Source organism: Syngnathus acus, chromosome 11 (genome assembly GCF_901709675.1).
Source record: "Syngnathus acus chromosome 11, fSynAcu1.2, whole genome shotgun sequence".
Taxonomy (NCBI): Eukaryota; Metazoa; Chordata; class Actinopteri; order Syngnathiformes; family Syngnathidae; genus Syngnathus; species Syngnathus acus.
In genome coordinates, this window is record NC_051096.1 from 2,938,097 (window position 1) to 2,963,487 (window position 25,391).

The 25,391-nt window shown below is 48.2% G+C and overlaps 6 protein-coding genes and 1 long non-coding RNA gene across 10 annotated transcripts in view; 5 read left to right on the forward strand and 2 right to left on the reverse strand.

Annotated features, from left to right (window-relative positions):
- Positions 1-25,391, forward strand: part of LOC119130302 (H-2 class I histocompatibility antigen, alpha chain-like) — a 346,995-nt gene that overhangs the window by 34,628 nt on the left and 286,976 nt on the right. The window lies entirely within an intron of this gene.
- The window catches only part of LOC119130478, a 340,541-nt gene that overhangs the window by 30,937 nt on the left and 284,213 nt on the right, over positions 1-25,391 (reverse strand). The window lies entirely within an intron of this gene.
- On the forward strand, positions 14-6,489 carry ubp1 (upstream binding protein 1). Of its 2 annotated transcripts, XM_037263971.1 has the most exons (17): positions 131-271; positions 471-1,459; positions 1,724-1,875; positions 1,995-2,071; positions 2,145-2,250; positions 2,332-2,438; positions 2,680-2,832; positions 2,908-3,018; positions 3,093-3,200; positions 3,314-3,441; positions 3,525-3,579; positions 3,652-3,745; positions 3,837-3,927; positions 4,013-4,131; positions 4,211-4,353; positions 4,652-4,703; positions 4,769-6,489. In XM_037263971.1, exons 2-17 carry the CDS (start codon positions 1,356-1,358, stop codon positions 4,804-4,806), a joined length of 1,638 nt encoding a protein of 545 aa, XP_037119866.1. In that variant the 5' UTR covers positions 131-271; positions 471-1,355; the 3' UTR covers positions 4,807-6,489. The 2 variants fall into 2 exon arrangements, with proteins under 2 accessions (XP_037119865.1, XP_037119866.1); XM_037263970.1 differs by lacking the exon at positions 471-1,459 and having other exon boundaries at positions 14-271; positions 3,090-3,200.
- Positions 7,039-14,633, forward strand: LOC119130144 (programmed cell death 6 interacting protein). Of its 3 annotated transcripts, none has more exons than XM_037263813.1 (17): positions 7,039-7,363; positions 9,048-9,102; positions 9,183-9,252; positions 9,532-9,659; positions 9,790-9,943; positions 10,017-10,117; positions 10,915-11,046; positions 11,109-11,331; positions 11,398-11,521; positions 11,592-11,769; positions 11,913-12,024; positions 12,291-12,709; positions 12,947-13,081; positions 13,159-13,253; positions 13,322-13,439; positions 13,721-13,935; positions 14,006-14,633. In XM_037263813.1, the coding sequence occupies exons 1-17, from the start codon at positions 7,158-7,160 to the stop codon at positions 14,184-14,186; spliced, it is 2,646 nt and encodes an 881-aa protein (XP_037119708.1). In that variant the 5' UTR covers positions 7,039-7,157; the 3' UTR covers positions 14,187-14,633. The 3 variants fall into 3 exon arrangements, with proteins under 3 accessions (XP_037119708.1, XP_037119712.1, XP_037119711.1); XM_037263817.1 differs by having other exon boundaries at positions 13,823-13,935; XM_037263816.1 differs by having other exon boundaries at positions 10,930-11,046.
- Positions 15,162-16,185, forward strand: zgc:91910 (uncharacterized protein LOC445276 homolog). Its single transcript, XM_037264297.1, has 3 exons — positions 15,162-15,248; positions 15,705-15,855; positions 16,084-16,185. The coding sequence occupies exons 2-3, from the start codon at positions 15,721-15,723 to the stop codon at positions 16,177-16,179; spliced, it is 231 nt and encodes a 76-aa protein (XP_037120192.1). The 5' UTR covers positions 15,162-15,248; positions 15,705-15,720; the 3' UTR covers positions 16,180-16,185.
- On the reverse strand, positions 16,465-20,055 carry bmp8a (bone morphogenetic protein 8a). The gene is made up of 7 exons (XM_037264041.1): positions 18,893-20,055; positions 17,912-18,104; positions 17,665-17,813; positions 17,406-17,585; positions 17,256-17,335; positions 17,076-17,186; positions 16,465-17,003 (listed from the first exon to the last, which is right to left on the reverse strand). Exons 1-7 carry the CDS (start codon positions 19,359-19,361, stop codon positions 16,854-16,856), a joined length of 1,332 nt encoding a protein of 443 aa, XP_037119936.1. The 5' UTR covers positions 19,362-20,055; the 3' UTR covers positions 16,465-16,853.
- Positions 20,489-25,087, forward strand: LOC119130167 (Na(+)/H(+) exchanger beta-like). Its single transcript, XM_037263872.1, is given in 13 exon segments — positions 20,489-21,007; positions 21,605-22,065; positions 22,248-22,498; positions 22,573-22,790; positions 22,883-23,079; positions 23,147-23,236; positions 23,393-23,463; positions 23,626-23,790; positions 23,867-23,975; positions 24,056-24,127; positions 24,129-24,155; positions 24,226-24,304; positions 24,372-25,087. Coding segments are annotated over 13 exon segments (2,202 nt in total). The 5' UTR covers positions 20,489-20,715; the 3' UTR covers positions 24,542-25,087.

Sequence of the window (25,391 nt, forward strand, 5' to 3'; positions counted from 1 at the left end):
CCCCCCCCCAGTCTCCACACTTTGACCGCAAACCTCGTCCAGGGTCCGCTCCGATCAATCATTGACCAGAAGGAAGGAGAAGCAGTAGCACCTGTGTTGACCCTGTCAAGCAGCGCTGTCATGAACCCATGTTCGGACCTCCAAACCGGGCCAACTTGAATTCGCTCCAGGGTGAGAGGCCACCACCGCGGGACTCGATGCTATTCTGGCAGCCCTGCACCGAGAACTTCCGCACGCTGCTGCAGCAGCAACGCGACGGAAACCACCGACGGTATGACCTCATTTGCTCTTTTTTTTATCTTGTTTTTGACATGTTTTCATCATATTCGCTGACATTTTGACTGTTTAAAACGCACAACGTCGAGTCCGCCTGTTGACACGTTACTCTCACTCGAAGAAGATAAATTAATTTGGACAGAATATTCGTGTCAAAAAGGGTTCGCTGTCAACTTTGCAAGTGTTTTTGTTAGGAAAGTGGGCGGGCCGCCGTTCATATGATGACGGAAGCACGGACGCCTCTGATTGGCTGAACAACTGCAACAGCCGCACGCCGATTGGCTGACGGGTCCTCCATAGACGAGGCCGTGGCTGGCGAGGGTACAGCGGAAGAACGGCGGGGGGCAGCACCTCGCAGTGCGGATTCCGCAGAGTGAGCGACGGGGCGGACGCTGGGGGAGCCATGTTGATGCCCGGCTGTGCGTCTCTTCGGGTTTGGGCTCAAGGACCGCAGCGGGGAGCAGAGGGTTGCGAGCCAGCTTGGTGATTGGAGCGGCGCGACGAGCACCCCGGACATTGACTCAAACGCAACGGGAAGTTGTTGCTAGTTAGCCCCGCTAGGTAGCAACAGCTGTGCAGGGGAATAACCCGCCTGCACATCCCCCTTTTCCGTTTAGTTTCCACCAGTTAACAGCGTTCGACCGACTCAGGACAGTGTGTGGCGGTGACAAAAAGCAAAACAATCCCGTGCAGAGGAAGCGTCCCGCTCCTAGAGCTAGCCTAGCCTAGCCACCGTTAGCATGTGAGCTTCGCCGTCCTCTCCTTCTTCCTCCAAGTCACGACCGTCAATTCGGGGCTATAAACTCACACTGTGACTGCCCCGGACAAGCAATTTGTTCGACCCCACACGAAAGCTAATGTAAAGTGGAGAGTTATGGAGATACGTTGCCTCTCGGTTGGATTCGCCTGCCTAGTCAGCTAGGCTAGGACAAGTTTGCCTCGTCGAGAGAGTCGGAGGCCGGGCGAACATTTCCCCCTCCTCGTCCTCACGTCCCCCGGTCGTCGTCTTCGTTGCCCCCACCTGAAGCAGCAAGCTGGCGGCCCCTCAAGTGGAAGCCGAGGACAAGGACCTCGGGCCCATGGCCTGGGTACTCAAGATCGACGAGTCGGGGCTGGTGCACGACTTCGACGCCAGCCTCTCTGGCATCGGCCAGGAGCTGGGGGCTGCAGCCTACAGCATGAGGTTAGAGACATGATAGAAAACCGCTGGTCCACATCGACCCTATCTTGCTTGGACATGCTCTTTGTCCTCATCACGCCTGTGTCTTACTCGTAACGGGATTTGGGGGGTCTCCGAGGGAGTGCTACAATCAAGGCTCATACCCAAGCAAGCATGCAAGAAAGTGTTATTACATACTCATTTGTCAATATGGATGGTGACCTAGGGTTAAAGTTCAGCTGTTCGAGGAGCCTTTCCTGACGACCTCATCCCTTGTGTTCGTTTCAGTGATGTGCTGGCCCTGCCCATCTTCAAACAGGAGGACTCCAGCCTCCCCTCGGAGAGCGAGAGCAAGAACCCCCCATTCCAGTACGTGCTGTGCGCCGCCACCTCGCCCGCCATCAAGCTGCACGACGAGACGCTCACGTACCTCAACCAAGGTTATCCTCAAACTTCAATACAAGCAGCGTCCAAAAATACCAATTCAACAATTTGCTTTAATTCAATGTATAAATTAAAGGGGGGATAAAAAAAGATTGATTGGTTGTCTGTGTTGCAGGCCAGTCTTACGAGGTGCGCATGTTAGACAACAGGAAGCCCGGTGAGTTACCGGAACTCACCAACAAGATGGTGAAGGTAAGGACCGCAGGTTGTCGTGCAGGTCTGGTGCTCATTGCTACAACACGGATGCGTGTGTGTGTGTCCATAGAGCACAGTGCGTGTGGTGTTCCACGACCGGCGGCTTCAGTACACGGAACACCAGCAGCTGGAGGGATGGAAGTGGAATCGTCCCGGCGACCGTTTACTGGATATCGGTAACCACGCGTTGCAACTAAAGCATCAAGTGTGTGTGTGTATGTGTGTGTTTATTCTGAGATCATGTGTGTGTGTGACAGATATTCCCATGTCGGTGGGCATCGTGGAGCCCAAGACGCATCCCTCCCAGCTCAACGCCGCTGAGTTCCTGTGGGACTTGAACAAGAGGGCGTCCGTCTTTGTGCAGGTAAAACTTGTCATTTATATTATTTTAGATGGATTGATTCAATTTTTCTGCATCCAATTTTTGAAAATTGTTTTGATCTTATTTTTAAAACAACTTGATTTTTTTATTTTATTGTTTCAAATTGATTAGAAAGACTGAATTATATATTTAGGTTAACTAAAAAAAACAAAACGTATTTAAAGCTCTGTTTTGATCAACAAACTCATCCGAGCGTGTTGTTGTTGTTTGACCCCATTTGCAGGTTCACTGCATCAGCACCGAGTTCACGCCGCGCAAGCACGGCGGCGAGAAGGGGGTCCCCTTCAGGATCCAGATCGATACCTTTGCGCCGGGGGACGCCAGCGACTACGCTGAGCACCTCCACTCGGCCTCCTGCCAAATCAAAGTCTTCAAGGTAGGCCCCCTCAAAATGCTGCAAATCTTCAACTATTTACCTTTTCATTCGAGTTAATGTTTACATTTTTTTTAGCCAAAAGGGGCCGATCGCAAGCAGAAGACGGACCGCGAGAAGATGGAAAAGCGCAGCGCTCAGGAGAAGGAGAAGTACCAGCCTTCCTACGATACCACTATCCTGTCCGAGGTCAGTCGGGTTTGGGTCGCGCGCGGCGCCGGCGCCCGCCTGACGCCTCACTTCCTGCCGTGTCCAACAAGCAGACGCGGCTGGAGCCCATCATCGAGGAAGCGGGCGACCACGAGCTGAAGAAGTCCAGCAAGCGGACGCTCCCGGCCGACTGCGGCGACTCCTTGGCCAAGAGAGGCAGCGTGAGCCACTTTTGGACTTCAAAGTCAAAAAAAAGTTTTTGATTAGCAAAGCTTGGGATTTGAATTTGTATTTTATGTTCCGTGGATTTGAACGTGACTTTCAATGTTGTCAGTGTTCGCCGTGGCCGGACAGCGCCTACGTGGCCCCCAACCCCAACCAGGCACCTACTCCCTCCTTCACGTCCACGCCTCTCTCAACCTACGCCTCCAGCACCACCAACACCTCCTCGCTACCCGACAGGTAAGGAACCCGCCCTGCCGCTGCACCGCTTTGACATTTGAAGGCCCCACTCTGAGATCACTCTTGTCCCCCCCCCCTCCCAGTGACTCGTCCTCGCCCAATCACCAGGCGGAACCCGGCAGCTATGCCGGTACAGAGGTTTGTCCAAATGGCGAGCGAGCGTGCTTGTGTGCGTGTGTGTATTGATGTTCTTTGGCGACTTCCTTGCAGCAGTTGAGTCCCGCCGCATCCATTCAGGACACGCAAAAATGGCTGCTGAAAAACCGATTCAACTCCTGCGCGCGACTCTTCACTCACTTCTCAGGTGAACACACTCAAGATGGTGTCGAAAAATTAGGAAACCCTAATATATCATCTGTGCATATTTATTGACTTTGCTGACCCTGTTTGTTCAGGTTCTGATTTGTTAAAGCTAACCCGGGACGACCTGGTCCAGATTTGCGGTCCTGCAGACGGAATTCGACTCTTCTACGCCCTCAAATCAAAGTGTGTCCTCTCACCTGTCTGGGCCCGCGCGCACCTCTTTGAGTCCGGCTTTCATGACGCGGCTGTTGGTTTTGTGTGCGCCCAGGTCCGTGCGTCCCCGGCTGACTGTGTACGTGTGTCAGGAATCCCCTCAGCACAGCCCCCTGCTGGAGAGACACGCCCCCAGCCAAAATGGCGAACAAGGCGCCTCTCCCAGTTTACACGGTAGGACGCTTGTTGCCGGCGGGATTCCGAGAGCTCTCCGAGAAGCGCCCAACGGGATGTGTTTTCCCCGCCATGACAGTGTACCACGCTCTGTACCTGGAGGAGCTGACGGCGGGCGAGCTGATCCGCAAGATGGCCGCCGTGTGCTGCCTCCCGCTGGGGACCATAAACCAGGTCTACAGACAAGGACCCACCGGCATCCACATCCTGCTCAGTGACCAGGTACGCTCGCATGCTTACCTGTCTGTCTGAAATGAAAGCAGGCCAAGGCAGAGCTGACAATTACTTGATTAAGACTGACACCTAGCGGTCAAGTCTTGTACTGCACCTAATTTCAACTGCCTGAGCCTCTTGGAGACGTCCAATTGTTTTGTCCTTTTTTCTCGCTCACACATTGTGAAAATACATGCATGATGATTAGGTTTTTGTTTAAAAAATTAAAATAAACATATACACAGAGGTTTGGGGGGAGAAAAAAAAATCCCCAAGAGTACTAATCAAACTATGCCAATGTGTGCAGATGGTGTGCAACTTGACAGACGAGAGCTGCTTTGTCATTAGCACCGTCAAAGGTGAGTTCCCCCCCTCCCCTGCAAGGTCAACAAGACTTTGAACACCATCGGCACTGTTCTTGCAGACGAGCAAGGCGAAGGACTCCACCTCATCCTGAAGTAAGGCCAGGACCACCGTCAACCATTCTCCCCTAACTCGACCCAAACGTCCGTCTCTGCCTGCGTGTTTCTTCTACGCCCTGTCACTCCCCTCCCCTCCCCGCTCTCAATCGGATGGACGGCGAAGAAAAGAGACGAGAAGGGGCGTGTAAAAATGTTAGAATCTGACATGCGGGGGATGTGTCCACTGTTTCATATTGAAAACACAGGAAGAGGAGAGCGGTGCTTCTTGGCTGGAGAGCTTTTTTTTTTTGGCTTTATCTTTTTTATGTATTTTACGCAGGCCAGTATTGGACGCCATTTTGCTCGCCATCTTGATTGAGAGGAGCAAAATAAGGGGGGGGGCTGTTGTCTTATTGTAATCGACCAGCTGTGCTCAGCAAACTAAATATGTGGGCGTAGTACGTCAAATCATTTTCCGTTTTGTGTGATCTCTCGCTGCCTGTTACTCGCCGCTTTTTAGTCGTTTTGTGTTCCTCAGACCCGCTTGGTTTTTGGGCCAGGTCAATCCCAGAATAAGGACCAAAATATCTTTTTGAGAGAGTCACCATTCATTCGTTCCTTTGTGTGTGTGCACGAGCAGCTCGTCAGCGGCGTCCAACAGACATCATGGCAGCTCTACATCCAGCCTCGCAATCTTTTTTGTGTGTGTGTCTGTGTGTGTGTGTGTGTGTGTGTGTGCAGAGCATCAAAGCCAGGTGATTAGCTCAAAATTATTTCCAAATGTTTGGGCCACACTCACAAGAAAACACTAATGATACTATGAGAATTAAGTCAGGGGTGACTGTTTTTGTGATTTTGAAAATATGAAGAAAAAAAACCGTTTTCTCCCTTGTCATTCTGTGTAAAAATCGTTTTGAGAAAAAAAATGCACTGATTCTTTTTTTGGGTGGAAAGCTATTTTGAAAGATTTCTTTCTCAAAAATAAGTTTGTCTGAGGTATAAAAATGTTATATTTTCAGAGTATTTGCTATTTTAACTACTCCCCTGACTAAAAAAAAATCTTCACAAAATGTGACATATTTAACTCAATGATTTTTATTTTACAAAACCAACTCCAAAGTAAACCTGCGCCATAATCACGTTCTTTGAGTACAACTTTTTACATAAGTTATTTTAGGGGAAAAAAAAAGTTTTCTGAACTGCAACTTTTTGTCCCCAAAAATAATACTGAAGTTTTGGAGGACTTTATTGAAAACATTCTGACTAAATTCCCTTAGTATAGAATAGATTTCCTTTTCAGTGTGAGCCTTAAACTCCCTAGTACAGAAAAAAAACACGCAAATCCTGTGGAGTATTAGTCGAACCTCGTAAAAGAGGCGTCGTCTGCCTTTTCAATCGTATGACTGTGCATGTGTTCCCCCCCCCCCCCCCCCCCATGTTGCATGTAGAAGTCGGGAGAAGACGTCAGACGTCGTCCCGTCCTGTCCTGTCCTACTTTTTGGAGATAAGACCAAGCTTGCACTAAAAACTCCGAAACTGCGTGTTTAGCTGGTAGTCCTTCGCCCACATCCCCGCCACACATCAAATATTTGACAACGTCATCAGAGACAATTAAGGGCCGTGTTTGTGTGTCTGAGTGAGGTAACCACTTCATGTCCAGCCTCAATGATTCTACTTGTGGTGTGTGCTTTGCTGGAAATGCACACAAAATGCACAAGTGCTGGGAATAAATGATTTCAGAACAGTCTTGTCCTTTTTTTGAGCGTACAGTAATCCCTCGTTTATCGCGGATAATTGGTTCCAAAAACCACCCGCGATAAGTGAAATACGCGAAGTACGGTCACTAAGAAGTACTGGGCAGGCTAACGAGTTAGTGGAAAGATGCTAATTCGCGACTGTGCTAACACGCGAAAACCGACTTCTAAAAGAATGTAAACGAGCATTTGGAGCAATACTACATTTTCCTAAAGGTTAGACACGTTACCTCAATTTAGAAGTTTTATTTTGACTTTTAAATGTTTTTTTAATTTGGGGAAAAAAATCCGCGATGTAGTGAAGCCGCGATAAACGAAACGTGAAGTGGCGAGGGATCACTGTATTCGTGTCGGGTGACCGTGTGTTTATATAAATTTACAACAGTTCATTAGATAATTTTCTTTGTCCAAGTATAACGTTTGATTTTTAAAAACACTTCTGGGGTACCATTTTACTTTTAAAAAAATAAATAAATAAATAACGGACCATCCTACTGAGTCTGCGTAGTACAAGCCTTCCCGAACGTCTTTATGACGTCATTTGACAAGTTAAATCCAGGAAGTGAATCCGCTGGCTTGTTTTGAGTTCGGTGGTAGCCCGGTGGAGCTCTCCTACCCTCTCCCCGAACCAAGTTGACACACAATCGCAAGGCACAAAATGGCGACATTTATTTCTGTGCCGCTGAAAAAGTCCTCGGAGGTAGACTTGGTCAAGCCATTGTCGAAATTCGTGACGTCCACTTATCCGGCGGGCGACGAGCAGGCGGAGTACATTCGAGCTGTGGAGGAACTCGACAAGCTCCGGCGGAACGCGGTGGGAAGGCCGCTGGACAAACATGAGAGCTCACTGGAGAGCTTACTCAGGTAGAAAAAAACAACAAAAAAAGAAAAGCAATCGATAACAATTAACTGTCAGTCATTGTGAAGTGGTCGCCATTTTGTGGTCTGTTGCTTCGCCGCACCCTGACGCGTTAGCTGAGTTAGCTTAGCTGGCTAAATTAAGCTAGCTCAGTTTATTTTGGCAGGAGAGCCACCCCAAATTACGTTAACATGTTGGTGTGGTGAAACAAAAACCAATTTACAGTATTTGTGTTCACATGACGGAAAAGTGACATACTGACAGGGGATTTTAGTACGTTTAGCTCAGCTTAAGTGCGTGCTTTCGTCACGTGACCACAACACGATATAACTCGAGTTCACATGATTGAAAATACTTTAACAACTCAACTTTTTCTATACAAAAATAGTAAATATATACATTTATTGAGGCTAATTGGGTTAACCTAGTATTGTTACCGTGAAAACAATAAATACAACTTTGGCATGACTAGTTCTTCTCAAAACTATCCTACCAAGTTTCTCTGAAAATACAAAATCGTGAAATCTTCCCTGATTTTTATTTTTGTATTTTACAGACCTTTATGTGTATGTAAAGATTAAGGCAAATTCAATTTATTTATTTAGTCTTTAATCACAGAAGCTTCTCAAGGGGCTCCACATGCCCAGTTTGCAATACCTTAATAAAAAAAACAAATTGTGACTATAATTGCCACATTTTCCAGATAGTTACAAAGATTTTAAATCTGACTTTGAGATTACAATTTCTTTCCTCAAATATATCCCAATTTTTATTCTCGGCAAAATGAAAAAATAATTATTTTCTCAGAAATTCTGCTTAGTTAATGATGATTTATCATGCTTATGAGTTTATTAAAAAAGATAATTTACTAGTTATTTATTTAGTTATTTGTTTTGTTTTTCTGTCACTCAATCTCTAAGTTAAAAGGCTTTTTAAAATAAGGAAATAGCCAGCCATCTTACGTGTAAAAGCTGGGTGGGAGGGGGGGGGGCGTCATATTCCATGTTAGGCTGTATTGTTACAATTTTCTCAGACGTGTCACGCATGCCATGTGTCATAAAAATCCCGAGTGGTGTTGTTATACTTGTCACCAAGCGACATGGGATTCCACTGACGTGTCTTGCCAGGTATGTTCTTGGCTTCAGGGGCTTTTTTGACTCCCAGTGCTGAAAATAACTTTTTACTAAACCTTAAATAATAACAGCTTAATTATAGCTCCCTTTTACATTGCCTGTAAGTATGGCACCAAGAACAGAGCTGAACAAAACATTGCTGTAGTTTTTCTTTCCTGTAAAAGGCAGCTCTGACGCAGTTCTATGTGAAAGAGCGCAGAGTGGACCTTTGCTTCGTCATGTCGCCGTGGCAACAACAACCAGGGAAGGTGGTAGGCGAAGAACTAGGGCGAAGATCATTTGTTTACATCACTGCGGCAACCATTGTGCACACTCGGGTTTTCTTTACTCGGCCACACCTCAGCTCACTTTCCAACTCTGCTCGCTAGCTTAACACAAGTCTTAATAATTGTCACACAAGTGTAAGAAATAAGCTGTCTGGCATGTTGTTGCGAGCAGACATATTTTTTTTTTGTCACACAAGTGACGATCAGTATAGCCTCGATTGTGCTTGGCATTATTGTTGTCATCTTAAGTATGCATTCTGAGCAGTGTCACATGCTTCCCAACGATGCAGATATTATGATCAACTGTGCGCCGTGGAGCCCAAGTTCCCCTTCAGTGAAAACCAGGTAATGGATTGCACGCCGCTGTGTTGTTTTTCCACGCTCTACCCATCAAGTCATTGTGAGTGTGCGTTTTGATTCCGCAGCTGTGCTTAACCTTCACGTGGAAAGATGCTTTCGACAAAGGCTCGCTCTTCGGCGGCTCCGTCAAACTCGGTAAGCGCTTGACCCTGATGACCGGTCATCTCTTGACATGCTGCAACTAGATAATGCTACATAGCCTAACAGGTTGGACGAGCTCGACTCTTTTGTTGAACCTGAGCAAAAGCGTGTGTGTTTTATCACGGGAATTTCTGACTGCTCAACAGCGTGAACAATAAGAACCATTGTGCGTTAGTGTTACTTTGGTTTTTGCGGTCAAAGCATCTCAAAGTAAAATCCCCAAAACATGGTGATGTCACTTTAGAGGCCAAAAACGTGCACCCTGTTTTGCAGCGTTGGCCAGCCTGGGCTACGAGAAGACGTGCGTGCTGTTCAACGCAGCGGCGCTGGCCAGCCAGATCGCCTCAGAGCAGAACCTGGACAGCGACGAAGGCCTCAAAAACGCCGCCAAATATTATCAGGTGACTAATTGGCCCCCGATACAAGTGGACTGGAGTCACTAAAAAGTCAAGAGATTGTTTTAAGTTCATTGACATGCAACATGACAAAATCTTGTCTTCGTTTGTACGTTGAACGTGTTTTGTCACGTAGCTGGCCAGCGGCGCCTTCGGCCACATCAAAGACACGGTGCTGTCGGCCCTCAACCGCGAGCCCACCATGGACATCTCCCCGGAAACTGTGGGCACCCTCAGCCTCATTATGCTGGCCCAGGCCCAGGAGGTCTTCTTCCTCAAAGCCACCACCGGTAAAAGCAAGCTATGTGATTTATTATTGCCCCTCATGTTGTTTCACATTCCGTTTCTCGTCGTCATCTTCAGACAGGATGAAGGACGCCATCATCGCCAAGCTGTCCAATCAGGCGGCAGACTTCTACGGAGACGCCTTCAAGCAGTGTCAGTACAAAGACAACCTGCCTAAGGTATGCCCAACATGTCCACACACGCTCAACTTTTGTGAGCACCCTTTTTTTTTCCACGTAGTAGCTCGCTCACTATTAAGCTTGGCATTTGTGATGCTAACCAACAGAAGAAAATTACAAAGGGACACGTTCATGTCTATCTAATTTTTGATCTCAGTTTAAAATTCACATCCATCCATCCATCTTTCCTTTCACTTGAAAAGATCAAATAATCCACAGTTAAATAACAGAGAAGCACAGCACAATGCTTGTGGAACTGTCCACCTCTCTTTTTTCCCCCCCTCCCTTCATGGGCTCTTCCTCTGATTGGTCGCTTCAAGTCGATAACATCATCAGGCACACTTTATCATTGTTTCTGCAACTTTGACATTACTTCCCAAAACTTGAGGTACAGTGTGGTTCATTATTGTGGTGAGCTGCTTGAGGGTCCAAATATTAGGAACAGTAAGATTCTGTACAACCACAATCAGGAAACATGATTTGATGACAGCCTCGTGTGAATCTAGAAAAGGCTTTGGAAAGGCAAACCGGTGCATGTGTGTGTTTTTGGGGTAAGTTTTGGCGCTTCTTGCTGAAGGGTTAACCACTCACAGCCTGTTCTGTTTTCTCTCCCGTTGTCTTCCTTTTCTTTCTGCATCCCTCATGGTGGTGGCGTGCCCCTTCCCCTCTTCTTGGTGTTTTTTATTCTTGTTTTGCAACCCCCTTGGCTGCTTTTGTTGTTGTCGGACTGCCCTGGTACCGTGCATGTGTGTGCATTTGTGTGCGTCCCGCTCTGTGGTTGCCTTCTCCCTGGTCAGTATTTTTATTTTCAGGAAGTGCTGCCGGTGCTGGCGGCCAAGCACTGCATCATGCAGGCCAACGCCGAACTCCACCAGAGCGTCCTCGCCAAGCACAAGAAGCTCTTCGGCGAGGAAATTGCTCGCCTGCAGGTAGGCGCCGACGCCTCCCCGAAAGCGGCGCTGTTCAAGTTTCACACGGCTCCTCCGTTCAGCGCGCGGCCGAGCTGGTGAAGACGGTGGCGTCGCGCTACGACGAGTACGTGAGCGTCAGGGAACTGACGGAGAAGATCAACCGATCACTCGCCGCCGCCAAGAAGGACAACGACTTCATTTACCACGACCGCGTGCCCGAGCTCAAGGACTTGGAGCCTATCGGCAAGGCGACGTTGGTGAAGGCCACCGCCATCACACCGCCGCTCAGCCAGAAGTTCTCAGGTTCGACGCATGCGCAAATCTTTTTTTATTGATTTGTTGATTGACATGCTTTTGTGCTCTCTTCAGACTTCTTTGTCAAGATGGTTCCCACGGCAGTCCAGCAATCCATGAGCGTGTACAGCCAGCGCAAATCAGACACCGTCAACAGATTGGTGGGAACCATGCGGGAGGCCACCAACCTCTGCAACGGGTAACACATCTAATGCGGCCCATCGCTCTCCCCCGGTGAATCTTGACTCGGATCGCCAATCTTCCGCTAGGGTTCTGGCGTCCCTCAACCTGCCAGCCGCTCTGGAGGACCTCTCGGGAGACTCCGTTCCGCAATCCATTGCTGAGAAGGCCCGCTCTGTCGTGCAGCAGGGGGGGCTGCAGAGCATCGAGCAGCTCATCAAGGACTTGCCCGAGCTGCTCACCCGCAACAGGGAAATTCTGGACGAGGTGAGAAGTGGAAAGCAGAAAGTAGGCGGACTGTGACGCTTTGATAACTCAGCAAAAATATCACAATATTACATTTACAGCTCTGTTGGAGATTTAGCATAAACAAAGAAGCTCATTGTCAAATGTTTGGCCGTTTTTCCAAGGCACTGAAAATGCTGAACGACGAGGAGACGACAGACAACGAGCTGAGAGCCAAATTCAACCAGCGCTGGAACCGGACCCCGTCTGGGGACCTCTACAAGCCCCTTCGTGCTGGTACCACCACTTTTTTTTTTTCCAAACGGCTCCGGGTTTAAAAAATGAGGCCAAAAACACTGGGCACAAATTATCCATTAGTTGCCCTATTAACGCAAATGGAAATGTATCAGAACAATTTCAATGCATATTCCTTTCAATATTGGACAAAAGTTCATACAATAGTTCAAAAAGTTCCTCAAAGTGCAATGTTAACTTAGAATAGTCTAAAAACAGACTAGCTTGAACCTGGGAACCGAGAGAGTGAACTATGCCTTGACTTTTAGAGGGCGCCAGCTTCTGCAACATCCTGGACAAGGCGGTTCAGGCGGATCAGGTGGTGAAGGACCGCTACAACGCCCACTGCGACATGATCGCGCTGCTGTGCAAACCCGAGAGCGAGCTGAACGCCGCGCTGCCCTCCGCCAACCCCGCCAAGACGCTGCAGGGCAGCGAGGTGGTGGGCGTGCTGCGCTCGCAACTGGCCCGGCTAGACCAGGTGAAGCAGGAGCGCGAGGCGCTGGAGAAGGACATCAAGGACGTGACCTTCGACATGACCACCACCTTCCTGACGGCGCTGGCCAAGGACGGCGCCATCAACGAGGAGCAGCTCTCGGCGGGGCAGCTGGACCAGCTGTACAGCGAGCACAACCAGAAGGTGCAGGCCAACCTTCGCCAGCAGGAGGAGCTGCTGGCACAGATTCAGGTAGCCACCCAAACCGGTTTTGCAACTTGAGGCATAAAAAAAAAAAAAGCTGCCGTGACAAGTTGTAGAGGTGACTGCCCATCTTTCGACATCCATGGGATTTTTAAAGCACGAAGCGGCGTTAAATCAGCCGTCATAAACGTTGGCTCCGTGCCACCGTTTGTCACGCGGTTGACGAGGCGTGAAAGGTGACTTTGGCGTACCTTTTTTTTTTTTTTTTTTTTTTTTTTTTTTAAGACATCACACCAGGAGTTCAGCAGCCTTAAGCAGTCCAACGCGGAGGCCAACCTGCGAGAGGAGGTCCTCAAGAAGCTGGCCTCGGCCCATGACAGCTACGTGGAGATCAGCAGCAACCTGCGCGAAGGCACCAAGGTTCGCGCTCGTCGGTCTTCCGTGCCGCCTATTCGCCACAGGCGCTTTTATCAATTTCGTCACCCCCTTCCTCGCAGTTCTACAACGACCTGACGGAAATCCTGCTCAAGTTCCAGAACAAATGCTGCGATATAGTCTTTGCTCGCAAGACAGAGCGTGATGAGCTCCTCAAGTGAGTCGCGCGACCCCCAAACGAGGTTGTCGCGTGTTATTTATTTTTTTAACTTTTTGGTCTTTCAGGGAGCTGCAGCAGAGTATCGCCCGTGAGCCCAGCGCCCCCAACTTCAATGTCCCCGCTTACCAGAGCCAACCCCCGGGCGCCCCCGGCGGCCCCACCCCTGCTCCTAGGACCATATTTGTAAGCTGACAGACTTGTGCTCCTGCCTATGTTTTACCCAAAAATGTTTGAAGCCCTGAACCCTCCTTCACTGATGTGATTTAACTTGGCGTACCCCCACGCCTCAGCACACACCCTAAAATAAGTCTGAACCTATTACATAAATGCTTTTTGCTGATATGGTGCTAATATATGTCCTTATTATAGGGATTAAACATAGAGTTGACGCACCTTCTCTTCTCCAGACACATCCTCGGGACAAAATGTTTTTACTGGCACCTCACTCGTCTCTGTCCTTGCAGAACCCAGCCCCTCCACAGACCCCCCAGCAGACCCAAGCTAAATCCCAGCCCCCTGCCCGGCCCCCCCCACCTGTCTTGACTCCACCTGTCTTGACTCCGCAGACCGCATCGGCCGGCACAACTCAAGCCGGCACTTCGGCCAACAACCCGCCGCCGGTGGCGCCGCCCTCCGCGGCGCAGGGACCCCCTTACCCCAACTACCAGGGGTATCCGCAGTGAGTTTGGCACTGAATGGCTGCTCGCCTTCGTTTTGTGCATAAGCGTGACGTCGTCGTGTCCTCGCAGGTACTTCCAGATGCCGATGGGCTACAACCCGTACGGCTACGGCCAGTACAACGTGCCCTTCATGCCCTACCAGGCCACGCCGGGCCAACCGGGCTACCCGGCCGCCCCCCCGGCCACGCAGGGCTACCCCGGCTACCCCCAGCAGCCCTCGCAGCAGCAGAACTACTACCCTCAGCAATGAAGCAACCCCCACCACCCATCTTAACACTTTGCTCCTTCTTTTCAGGAATTTTGATACATTTTCTTTCCTCTGGGATCTAGAAAGCACCTTTTCTCCTTACTTGATTGACGCACTAAAAAAACATCCGGCTTGTCCGACTGTAATACGCTGGAGGACTCCCTGGCGGGTGTACAGGCCGTTGTGTACACCCCAAAATTCTCTGACCCCCTTTCTCAGCTCTCCTGTTTTTGTAATTAATCCATAGATGCCTCGCAAATGTACACACACACGCACGGGCTTTGTTTTTGTTGTTGTTTTCTAATCTCTCTCCTCTCTCAAAGGCAGACATAAGCTCGGTTAGCCGCCGACCATGTCACAATCACAAGCTGTACAACACGAGAGATGTGCTCTATTGTTATTAAATATGAATATATGTATAAAATCATATGACTGGCTCACCACAAGGAACTCATTTTGTCTTCTTTGCAGCGCAGTCACCATGTTCACCTGTCAACAAAACTGTTCTTGTTTATTTGGTGTAATTTTATAGACCTGCACTTGAAATTTTTAAATTTTTTGATTAGTTGGTTGCAATTATCATGGACATACATATGATCTGAGCTCAGACAAAAAAAATAGCAAGAACTGGAAACAAATTATTCAAATTTGCTATGTGAATGTGGAATTTTACCAAAATCAAAAGACTTAGACTACTTACATACTTAAGCAGTGTATGTTCAGACTCAAACCCAGCTATAGTATCTTTGGTTCTAATGTCGATACATTTATTAGTTTTAGTGAAAATAACATTTTTAACATCATTCCAAAATTTAGAATAGGGCAGTGGTAGAAAATATAACTTGTAGTTTCAGGATTACAATTGTAAAAAGAACATGAAACTTCAATATCAAAATTTAGATATGATTTTACTAGGATAAATATGTAAGATTTTAAAGTGAATTTCTTTACACTTATTTGAAATACATGTCCCACTACTTTTCACCGGGCGGATTTAGTGATGACGTACTTCCGGTGACGTTCTCACACGACGACAAGAGTGAGCGAGAGCGCTAAACGCTTAAGGTAAACATGGACCCTTATTTTTCAGTTCTCCGCTCTTTACCATCAAAACTCGTTTATATGATTTATTGGTGTGTCCTTTTCGGAATGGCTTTCTTGAAACTGTTTTATTTCGGCGTCACATACAATGTCACCTGGCGACATTTGCTATCGGTGCGAGCTAATTTGGTTAGCATGTTAGCTAGCTGCCCCCGAAGATTATCTCGACCAAGTTGATCAAATTGTTACATGTTGTCAAGTATGCTTTAAATACACCAAATTTCCTTTCTGGCATTAATAATATTAAGGTAGCTATAACCACACAATACTGTGTGTTAAAAAAAAAAAATCTTCATGCTCATTTTTGTTTTATTGCGATGCTCAACAGTTTAACGCAGTATTTGATGTTAGTGTGTAACTTAGCACAGATTTGGATGTAATGTGAAGTAAATCTACTAAAGGTGTTCCATGTGTTTCTAGGTTACATGTGAGGGCCATGGCTCGTGGACAGCAGAAGATTCAGTCCCAGCAAAAGAACGCCAAGAAGTCCGCCGAGAAAAAGAAAGGGCAGGCGGCCGACCAGAAAACGGCAGCCAAGGTGGCGCTGGTCCACACGTGCCCTGTCTGCAGGGTACGGCTACAAATACAAAAAAAAAAAACTTTTGACAAACATTGATATTATTTTATTGTTGAATTTTTTTTTCTCCAGAACTTTGGTACACCTCACATGTTTTATAATGCATTTGTTTTCATCCTATTCTGGAGTCAGACGAATAATCGATTCTAATATTTTGATAACCTGCATTTTGTAAATTATTCTTCAATGTGATTGAAATTTGCGTGGTGTGTATTTTTGTAGACCCAAATGCCTGATCCAAAGACCTTCAAGCAACACTTTGAGAGCAAACACCCCAAGTCACCGATGCCTCCCGAGCTTGCTGACGTTCTGGCTTGAAAGCCGGTAGGAAGCACTCGCGTGCCATCTTGGCGTCTTTCTCGACACGCATGTTGTTTCACTTCTTCTCTTGTAGAAACCACAACCTGACATGGAGGAAGAACACTGGGACCAGTCTATCTAACAACATGGAGGTGACGTGTAAGAAGACGGTAACAAAGTTTTTCAGCAGCGTCCTGTTTAAAAATAAACAAAATGTATTTATTGTATACAAGGAACATGCTTACAACAGTCAGGATTGCGTGCAAAGGGTGAATGACATGTTCACATACTAGTTAAAAAATCTTTTTTCATTTAATTTGACCCTTACGAGTTCCTGAGTGACACAAGCTACAATGGAAAGTTAAGAATGAACCACTAAATATCGGGCGCTTAGCAACAGTACGCAGGCCTTTTTTAATCCACGCGTGGCAATAATTTACAGAAAATGTTCACCGCTAACTCTTCCTCTGAACCACAACGATAAGCACAAATTATTTTCATGCCTGACGGTTGTGGCGGAAAGCTCAACTTTACATGTACAACATTGTATTTTGTGTTTTCAAAGGCCTATTTAGAAAGTTGTGACCCAAAAAGCTAACGTGTGCGTTTGTGTATCTTGTAATAAAAATCAAAGTCCACTCCCCCTCCCCTATTTTTGTTTGCTGTTTCAACAACTTGTGTCGCCGTGCCTCTCATAGACAACCACAGGTTTTGACCACCATGTTACGATGCTTCTTGAGGATCACGTTGTTGTTGTCGTCGTAAAAGAGCACTGAGATGGCGCTTAGCTTGGTGGGCGCGCAGCACGCCTTGGGCACCTCGTCAGGTTTCAGCAGATGAACCTGCCGCACAAAACTCGAATGACAAACTTTGCATGTATCGACAAAGCTGGTGAAAAAGACGGTGATACTGACTACTTGCTGGATGAGGGCGTGGTTGGTGGCGTTCATGCAAGCGCCAAGGGGGTAGAAACACTCGCCATCGCAGTAGTACGCCGAGTAGCCTGTGGGGGCCAGAACCCAGTCCTGACGGAAAAAGAGGTCAAATCCATAATGAATAGAAAGACGTTTTCAAATCGAGACGAAAGAATCAACCTTCCATCCGAGGTCGCTGAAGCTGACGTAGAGTTCGTGTTTTTTACACGGCTGACCGCCGTTGTTGACAGGACTTCGATCTGAGCGGGAAAAGACCAAAGCGAAATCAGCTTTGTTGACAAAACGAGAGCCGGTACGAGCAAACTCAACTGTGGATGCTGGGCACGGGGAGGTCGTATTTGGGCTTCTTCCTGCGGGGGTGCGTCTTTACGGCGCGGGGGGGCCGGCACGGAACCTGGCTCTCCCGAAAGAAGGTCACCATGAAGGGCTGCTTGGAGCGAGGACCCCTGCGGCCCACCAGCCCAATCCAGGCGGCCGACAGCGAGCGATCTGGAAGCGGGGGGGGGGGCGAGTCATTTCGCACATCGCACACCAAGAAGGAAAAGTAGCGTTAAGAGTGTCGGCGGACCCTCCTCGGTCTCCACGTAGAGCCGAATGCCCAGGTTGCTGCGGGGATGCAGGAGCCAGTGGTTGGACGCCGAAGTGACATCGAAGGCCAGCCACCCTTCTTGACCCGCCGGCACCGACTGCATATCCAGCAGCACCAGCTCGGGCTCCCTGAAAATTAAAGCCATCTAAAAATATACTTGCACTAATTTTCATTTCTTCCTTCTGCAAAATAATTTCTTATAGTATTTTTTTTTGTGTGAGTATACCTGTGTTTATTGTCCTTCTGGATCTCATACACAGAGATGTGCAGGGTCCTGTTGGCCCGCTGGCCCAGCGTCAACGCCTTGTAGATACGAAACTCCGCCGCCGTCACCGTCTCACCCTGGGGCAGAGGCGTCAGGTCGAAGCGGAACTCCTTCCAGTAGGGACGAGGCTGCAGCAGGTCCCTCTCCTGCTCCACTGCCACAACCAATTAGCACACAATATTTATTACAGGAAAAAAAAAATCGCACACAGGAAATGAGCTGGAGACACTCAAACAGCTCTGGGTGGATGTTAAATAGAGATACTAAATTTCGGCCACTCCTGGTGGCTTGAGCATCACGCACTCGAGTACACAGCAGCAGTAATTAGAGGCACCGTGCTGCGGACCGCAGCAGCTGCTGCGCGCACACGCACCACAAATTGCAGCTCCGTCGTATTTTTAGGCCTCCTCGCCGCAGCCGCATTTTCATCTCACTCGGCCCGGTTGGCCTCACCGCCGGTGCGTGTCATTCGGGCCCTTTAATCGAGTGCAGCTGTGTGTTCCCTGGCGCGGGGGTCATAAGCGGATGAGGTCACGGTCAAATAAAACGCGAGCGTACCTGCCGCAGGTGAGAAGCTTTCGCGAGGTTGAATGAATGGCCGGCTGGCTGTGTGTTTGCAAAACACGGCCGTGTTTTTCCTGCGGCGTTGACTGATAAATTCCAGGGTGTATTTGCTTGGGCAAAACACACTTGGGGGGGGGGGGGGGGGAAAAGGCCAACCCTTCATTACTCTGAGGCGGGGGTGCGTTTATACAACACTTGAAGCGTAAAAGGCTTTTCCCGTCGAGCTGTCCTGTCGCAGGAAGGAGGCCATCCGCGGGGGCATGCTAATATTTATGCTGGGACAGATAGGCATCGGGAAGCTCTGCATGCATGCACGCACACCACTTCACTTAAATTTTTCCCACTGATTCCTAATTTTGGAAAACACTTTGCACTCACCCAAATTGACGAAGCTCATAACGGTGTCGGCCTCGCTGACGACGGTGCCGAGCAGCGGCGTGTGCGTGCTGAGGGTGGGGAGCGGGCGATGGACGGCCGCCCTCCGCTCCCCGCCGGCCCCCCTCGGCCGGACGGCGCCGGGCCTGATGACGTCGTTGGCCGAAGCCGGGTCGTCCTCGCCTTCCACCGCCATGGCGTGGTAGAGGTCCAGCATAAAGAGCGGCGCCGACGAGGGCGGCCTGAGCGGCGGATGAGGCCTGGGCCGGCCCGGCAGGCCCAGGATGGACAAGATCTCTTTCTGCATCTCTTTCTTCTCGCGGCCGCTTAGACGCCGGAAGCTGGAGTGCAGCGCCGTCTGGGCCTGCTGGGCCAGCGGCAGGAGCAGGACCAGAAACAGGACCAGGTTCCTGGGCAGGAGCTGGAGGACACCCCTGTGCGGGCTGCCTCTTTGGTGTGGTGAGGTCACCATCTTGCTTTGGCTGCTTCTTTCTGGAGACTTCTCCCTTAACTAGTCCGCACCCTTCAGACACAAGATGTTTACTTCCTTCTTTTCCCCGGTCTTGATTCTTCTGGGAATCTCCTCCTGAGGACGACCACCTCTCCTCCCTTGTCTGGATCCTTCCCGAGAGAACCTTTCTTGCAGGGGATGGTCACCTCTTCTCTTGATCTTTCGCCTTCATAAAAGGACCCAGTGGGAGATGTTTACCTCCTAAATGTCTCTCTCCAATCCAAGCTTCTCTGGTCCAGATCCTCCACAAGTCAAACCCGGAGGAAGACGTTCTTCTTTTGTGTCTCCACTTCGTACCCTAGTTTGGGCTGCTTATGTTGGTTTTCTACACAAGATAGACTGGAAGGAAGATGTTCCCCTTCTGAAGTCCACTCTCTAGTCCAAACTCTTCTAGTTTCTCGTACTAACAAATGCTGAACATGAGCTCATGGTAACCCTCAAAGGAAAGCTTGAAAGAGACCCTCACCTCCACTTAAGTCCACTTTAAGAGAAGAACAGGTGCCGAGGAGCTTTTGGTGAAGTCAAAGAGGCTGACACAGCCGGTACGTCCTTCAGACAAAAAAATGGTAAGAATCCACGCAAAAAAAAAAAAAAAAATTCTTTGGTGTTCCTTAAATGAAAATAAAAAAGTCTTCTGCTCCTCCTTGGCACACGCTGCTGGGAGAGCGCGTGAAGGTCTGAGCAAGAGGAGGGAGCGCTCCTCGCGTTCCACCCACATGTAGCCCTCCCCCGCTGAGGGAGGAGTTCATCTCCCGCCTATTCCATGTACAAAATGGCTTGTGTTCCAAACTTAATAGCAAACATTGGCTTTTTATTGATTATTATCGACAGAAAAGACACGCAACTAACTTACTAATGTTTTTGTTTTGGTTTTAATAAATGTGTGCTTTCAAAAAATTACAAATTGCCAAGTAACAAAACATACACAAATAAGACTTAAAGTAGGTATGTTTTGAAAAAGTGAATTTATTAAAATCATTTTTGGTGGATTGTATTTAAATCTGGAGTTACCGTTAGCAGTGATCTTTAATCCTACATATAAATAACCAGCAGGTGTCGCTCGGCATCACAATTGGACGCAGACGCGCATGAAGAGAGAGAACACGTCCTCGTGCGTCCATTGCACCGAATCAGCTCTCCTCTTTTTTTATTTTTTTATTCTTTACACTGTTAGCGATGCATTTCCTTACAGGGACTCCGACTTGAACGCCATGCCGCGCCCTGACTCCGATACGAGGCTGCGCGTTAAAGTGCGCGCTCCCGCTCCTCCTCCTCATCTTCATCGTTTGTCTCAGCTGTAGTTGGACTACACCGGATGCGGCGCCCCAACATGGCCCAACATCACGCCGGCAACAGGGCGCTTCTACCCGGCTTGACGCGCCTCCTGCTCCTCGTCATCCTCCTGCTGATGCTTGTGGTCTGCGCAAAACCGAGCCCGAGTGAGCCAGACAACGACACCCGTGAACATGCGGAGGAAGAACATCACCAGCTGGGCAACAGCACGGTGCACCGAAAGGCTTTTCCGGTCCTGTCCTTCAACTACGAGCACGTCCGTAAGCCCCTCGAGATCTCGTTGTGGATCCTCCTTGCGCTGCTCATGAAACTCGGTGAGTGTCCCTTTCAAAATGATCCACTCTGACGTCACTGGCGTGACTTTTAAAAGAATAACTCCCAGGGGTGCATTTGCATCTAATTTTAGAAATTTAAACAGATGGAACAGCTGTGAGATTAGCAGCAGGGCCGTAGCTATGGATATTGGGGTTCCCGCCTACTGAATACAAACAGTAGATTTAAAGAGTCTTTAAAAGGCAATCCAACCGGGGTGTGTAGACTTTTTAGATACACTGTAGCATCACAAGTATCATGTTAGTCAGTCAAGGTCTAAAATGGCAGGTCTTATCTGCACCTCCAGCTGCTTTCTGAGTGGGCTGGTCTGACTTCCTGCTCTAATGCACTGCTCGATAACAAAAGTGCACTGACTAACAAATGTGCTGACTGAGAGGCCCATCAATCGGGGCGCCCGGGTGGGGGGGGCTTCAAGTCTATGGTCTGACATTTTGAAACTTCCAAGCACACTTTGTAAAATGTGTTTTGGTCCACTAACACCAAGAAAGTCCAAAGTGTTCTAAATAGCAGTCATAGGGTGTGCATACTTTCGCAAAATCTCCTCACTTCCTGACCCTGATGTGTTTTCGGATGCTCAGGCTTCCACATCATCCCCCGCGTGTCCCACGTGGTCCCCGAAAGCTGCCTGCTGATCTTTGTGGGTCTGCTGGTGGGTGGTGTCATCAAAGCCATCCGGCAGACGGCGCCCGTGCTGGACACCAAGCTCTTCTTCCTCTACCTGCTGCCGCCCATCATCCTGGACGCCGGCTACTTTCTACCCATTCGGCCCTTCACTGAGAACCTGGGCACCATCCTGGTCTTCGCCGTGGTGGGCACCCTGTGGAATGCCTTCTTTGTGGGCGGCGCCATGTACGGCGTGTGCCAGCTGGAGGGGGGCCAGCTGGCCGGCGTGGACTTGCTGTCATGCCTGCTTTTCGGGTCCATCGTGTCAGCTGTTGACCCCGTGGCCGTGCTGGCCGTCTTTGAGGAGATCCAAATCAACGAGCTGCTGTACATCCTGGTCTTTGGCGAGTCGCTGCTCAACGACGCCGTCACCGTGGTAAGGGCCCGTGGCGGACATTTTGTTCGTACCGGTGGCAACTTGATTTTCACTTCCTTCATCCATTGCTTAAATAGTCCAACTATGACACAGATGCTATTTGTTAGCCTATGTATGGGATTTTTAATTGTTTGTTAGCATTAAGCTAAAGGGTCATTGGTCACCTTGTTTCCATCGTGCAGGTGCTGTACCACTTGTTTGAGGAGTTCTCCCACGCCGGTGCGGTGACGGTGGTCGACGCCTTGCTTGGCGTGGTGTGCTTCTTGGTGGTGTCATTCGGTGGTATCCTGGTGGGCGCCATCTACGGGCTGCTGGGCGCGTTCACATCCCGCTTCACATCGCACACGCGTGTCATCGAGCCGCTCTTCGTCTTCCTCTACAGTTACATGGCCTACCTGTCGGCGGAGGTCTTCCACCTGTCAGGCATCATGTCGTGAGTCACGTGCATATTTTAGTTCAATATTTTCATGAACCTGTTACGTAACACATTCTCCACTCCTGCTCCAGGCTGATAGCGTGCGGCGTGGTGATGCGTCCGTACGTGGAGGCCAACATCTCGCATAAGTCCTACACCACCGTCAAGTACTTCCTGAAGATGTGGAGCAGTGTGAGCGAGACCCTCATCTTCATCTTCCTTGGGGTCTCCACCGTGGCGGGACCCCACGCCTGGAACTGGACCTTCGTCATCGTCACCGTGGTCCTCTGCCTCGTCTCGAGAGTGCTGGGTGAGGAAGATTGCAATAAACATTTTACGTACCACTAGAGGGCGCCCGTATATGTACCACAAGTGATACTATAGTACCATCTTGTGCTTCAGGCGTTGTGGGCCTGACGTTCATCATCAACAAGTTCCGTGTCATCAAACTGACCAAGAAGGACCAGTTCATCGTGGCCTACGGTGGCCTGCGAGGGGCCATCGCCTTCTCGCTGTGTTTTTTGCTGACCGACAACAAGATGAAGCACATGTTCCTCACCGCCATCATCACTGTCATCTTCTTCACCGTCTTTGTCCAGGTAACAGGGTCTAACAAAAATATATTTGATGAAAAGAAATTGTATGATTTGATTTTTGATGATTTAGGGGATGACCATCAGGCCTCTGGTGGAGCTTCTGGAAGTGAAGAAGAAGCAGGAATCTGACGACTCCATCAACGAGGAGATTCACACGCAGGTCAGTGTTCTTTGTGAGAAACAGCACCACCTAACGGCCATTTGTGAAATAGTAAACAATAATTATTTAGGTATTGATTCTAGTCTTATTTTGTCATTTTAATTGATTCTGTTTTAAACATGATACTCAAATAAAATCAATCAATCGATTATTTAGTTCCTGGACCATGTCCTTGTGGGAATTGAGGACATCTGTGGTCATTTTGGACATCATCGCTGGAAAGACAAGTAGGCCTATGACCTTTTCATCAAATCATTTACGGAATTAATTCCATGTTGACATTTGCCGCTTGTTGTGTTTGTAATCCCGACGACCGCAACAGAATGACCGCACTCCCGTAATGGAGCGATTAGCTTTCCGCTCTGGTTTATGGTATTGATTGCGTTCAGGCTAAGCCGCTTCAACAAGGCCTACGTGAAGAAGTGGTTGATTGCGGGCGACCGCTCCAACGAGCATCAGCTACTCTCCTTCTACAACAAGATGGAGATGAAGCAGGCCATGATGATGGTCGAGAGCGGCGGTAGCGCCGTTTTCAAACCGCCCCCGATGGTGCCGTAAGTAAAAAAAATAATACATTTGTCAGATTTACTTCAAGATGTATTTTCATCTGATCTACATTTGGTTCCTCAGGAACATCAAAGCCGAAGCCCCGCCCGGACGCAAGAGAAACATCTTCAAAAGTCGCGAAAAGGAAATCCGAAAGATGTTGCAGTCCAACATGCAGAAGAACAGACAGCGGGTAGGCAGACTTGACCTCTTTTTGGTTTGTCGCGGAACAACACCCGACACACTCGTTGTTTTTGTGTTTTTTGCCGCCAGCTCCGCTCCTACAGCAGACACGACCTGATGATCGACCCCTTCGAAGAAGATATGAGCGAGATCCGTTTCAGGAAAGCAACAAGTGGAGATGGAGAGGAGGGTGGGTACACCTCACGTTCTCCAAATACTGAAGCCTGCCTCAAAAACCTGCCATCATTTGCCTCCCTCAGATGAGCCACTATCTGACCGTACCGGCAAAACGGACGGAACCGCCGCCGACCTCCGTGAGACGGGTCGCCTTCTTACCAGGTCTGCTCCACCACTTTTTCTATTTTAGATTTCGTTTTGTAAACACGCAAACCACACGTGTTTCCAGAACACCAGGTTTATACGTACGACGACGGCGAGAGCACCCCGGTGGAGGTCCGCCGGGACCCGAGCGCCTCCAGTGCCGTCACCCTGCTGAATGAATCCGGCCGCGAGATCCAACAGGAGGAGGAGGAGTTCAACGCAATGCGCCGTCTCAGTGACCCTGGTCCAGAGTAGTCGCTGAAGAGACGCGTGTAAGGTTTTTAGTCCGAGTAATCTCCAGATATTCTATTTTTGCTGCTGCAAAAAAAAAAAAGTGTCATCTTTAAAATTGCTCATATTAATACTTTAAAATGTAGATACAGCACACCTTGTTTTTCATTAATTGCTAGAGGCACCAAACAAGTGGAGTTTTCCCTTCAAAGCACATGTGGCCACCAAAATTTTTTTAAAAAGTTCATTTGTAACCCCCACCAAAAAAAAAAAGCATTTATTGTTGCAATTGTCGCAAATGTTTTTTTCTCAGGGACTGTAAAGGCTTGCTTAAATGGGGCTGTTTTTTATGTTGTTGTTTTTTTAAATGGTCGTAAACATTCCTCCAGAAATGTAATGCATATCTTGCATATTTGTCACTGCCTGAGCTTAAGCTGCCTGCATGTTTGTCTTAAAAAGAATGTTTAGGGTATGTGCCAGCCAAAGTATTTTTATATTTCCCGCCCCAAAACAAATTGCAGACATTTGTTTAAGGGAGAAACATAAATAAATAAAGGTTTGTATGTGAGAGAATGTTTTTTTTAATTCTTTTTAAAACGTAAGGTTTGTGCCACTTTTAAATATTTATAAATTAAAAACGAAATAGAATAATTTTATTGTGCTTCATTTAGTTAGTTTATTATTGCATTGTTTTGATTTTTATTTCGTTCAAGTGAATTTAGATTTTAAACTTGTTCACTACCAAGGAAAAAAATAGATGTAAAAAATCGATTCAGTGAGTTATATATATTTATTATTTATATTTTTATAATATATATATATATATATTGTTATATTTATATTTTATTTTAATTACGTTAGGTTTAAAAGCTAC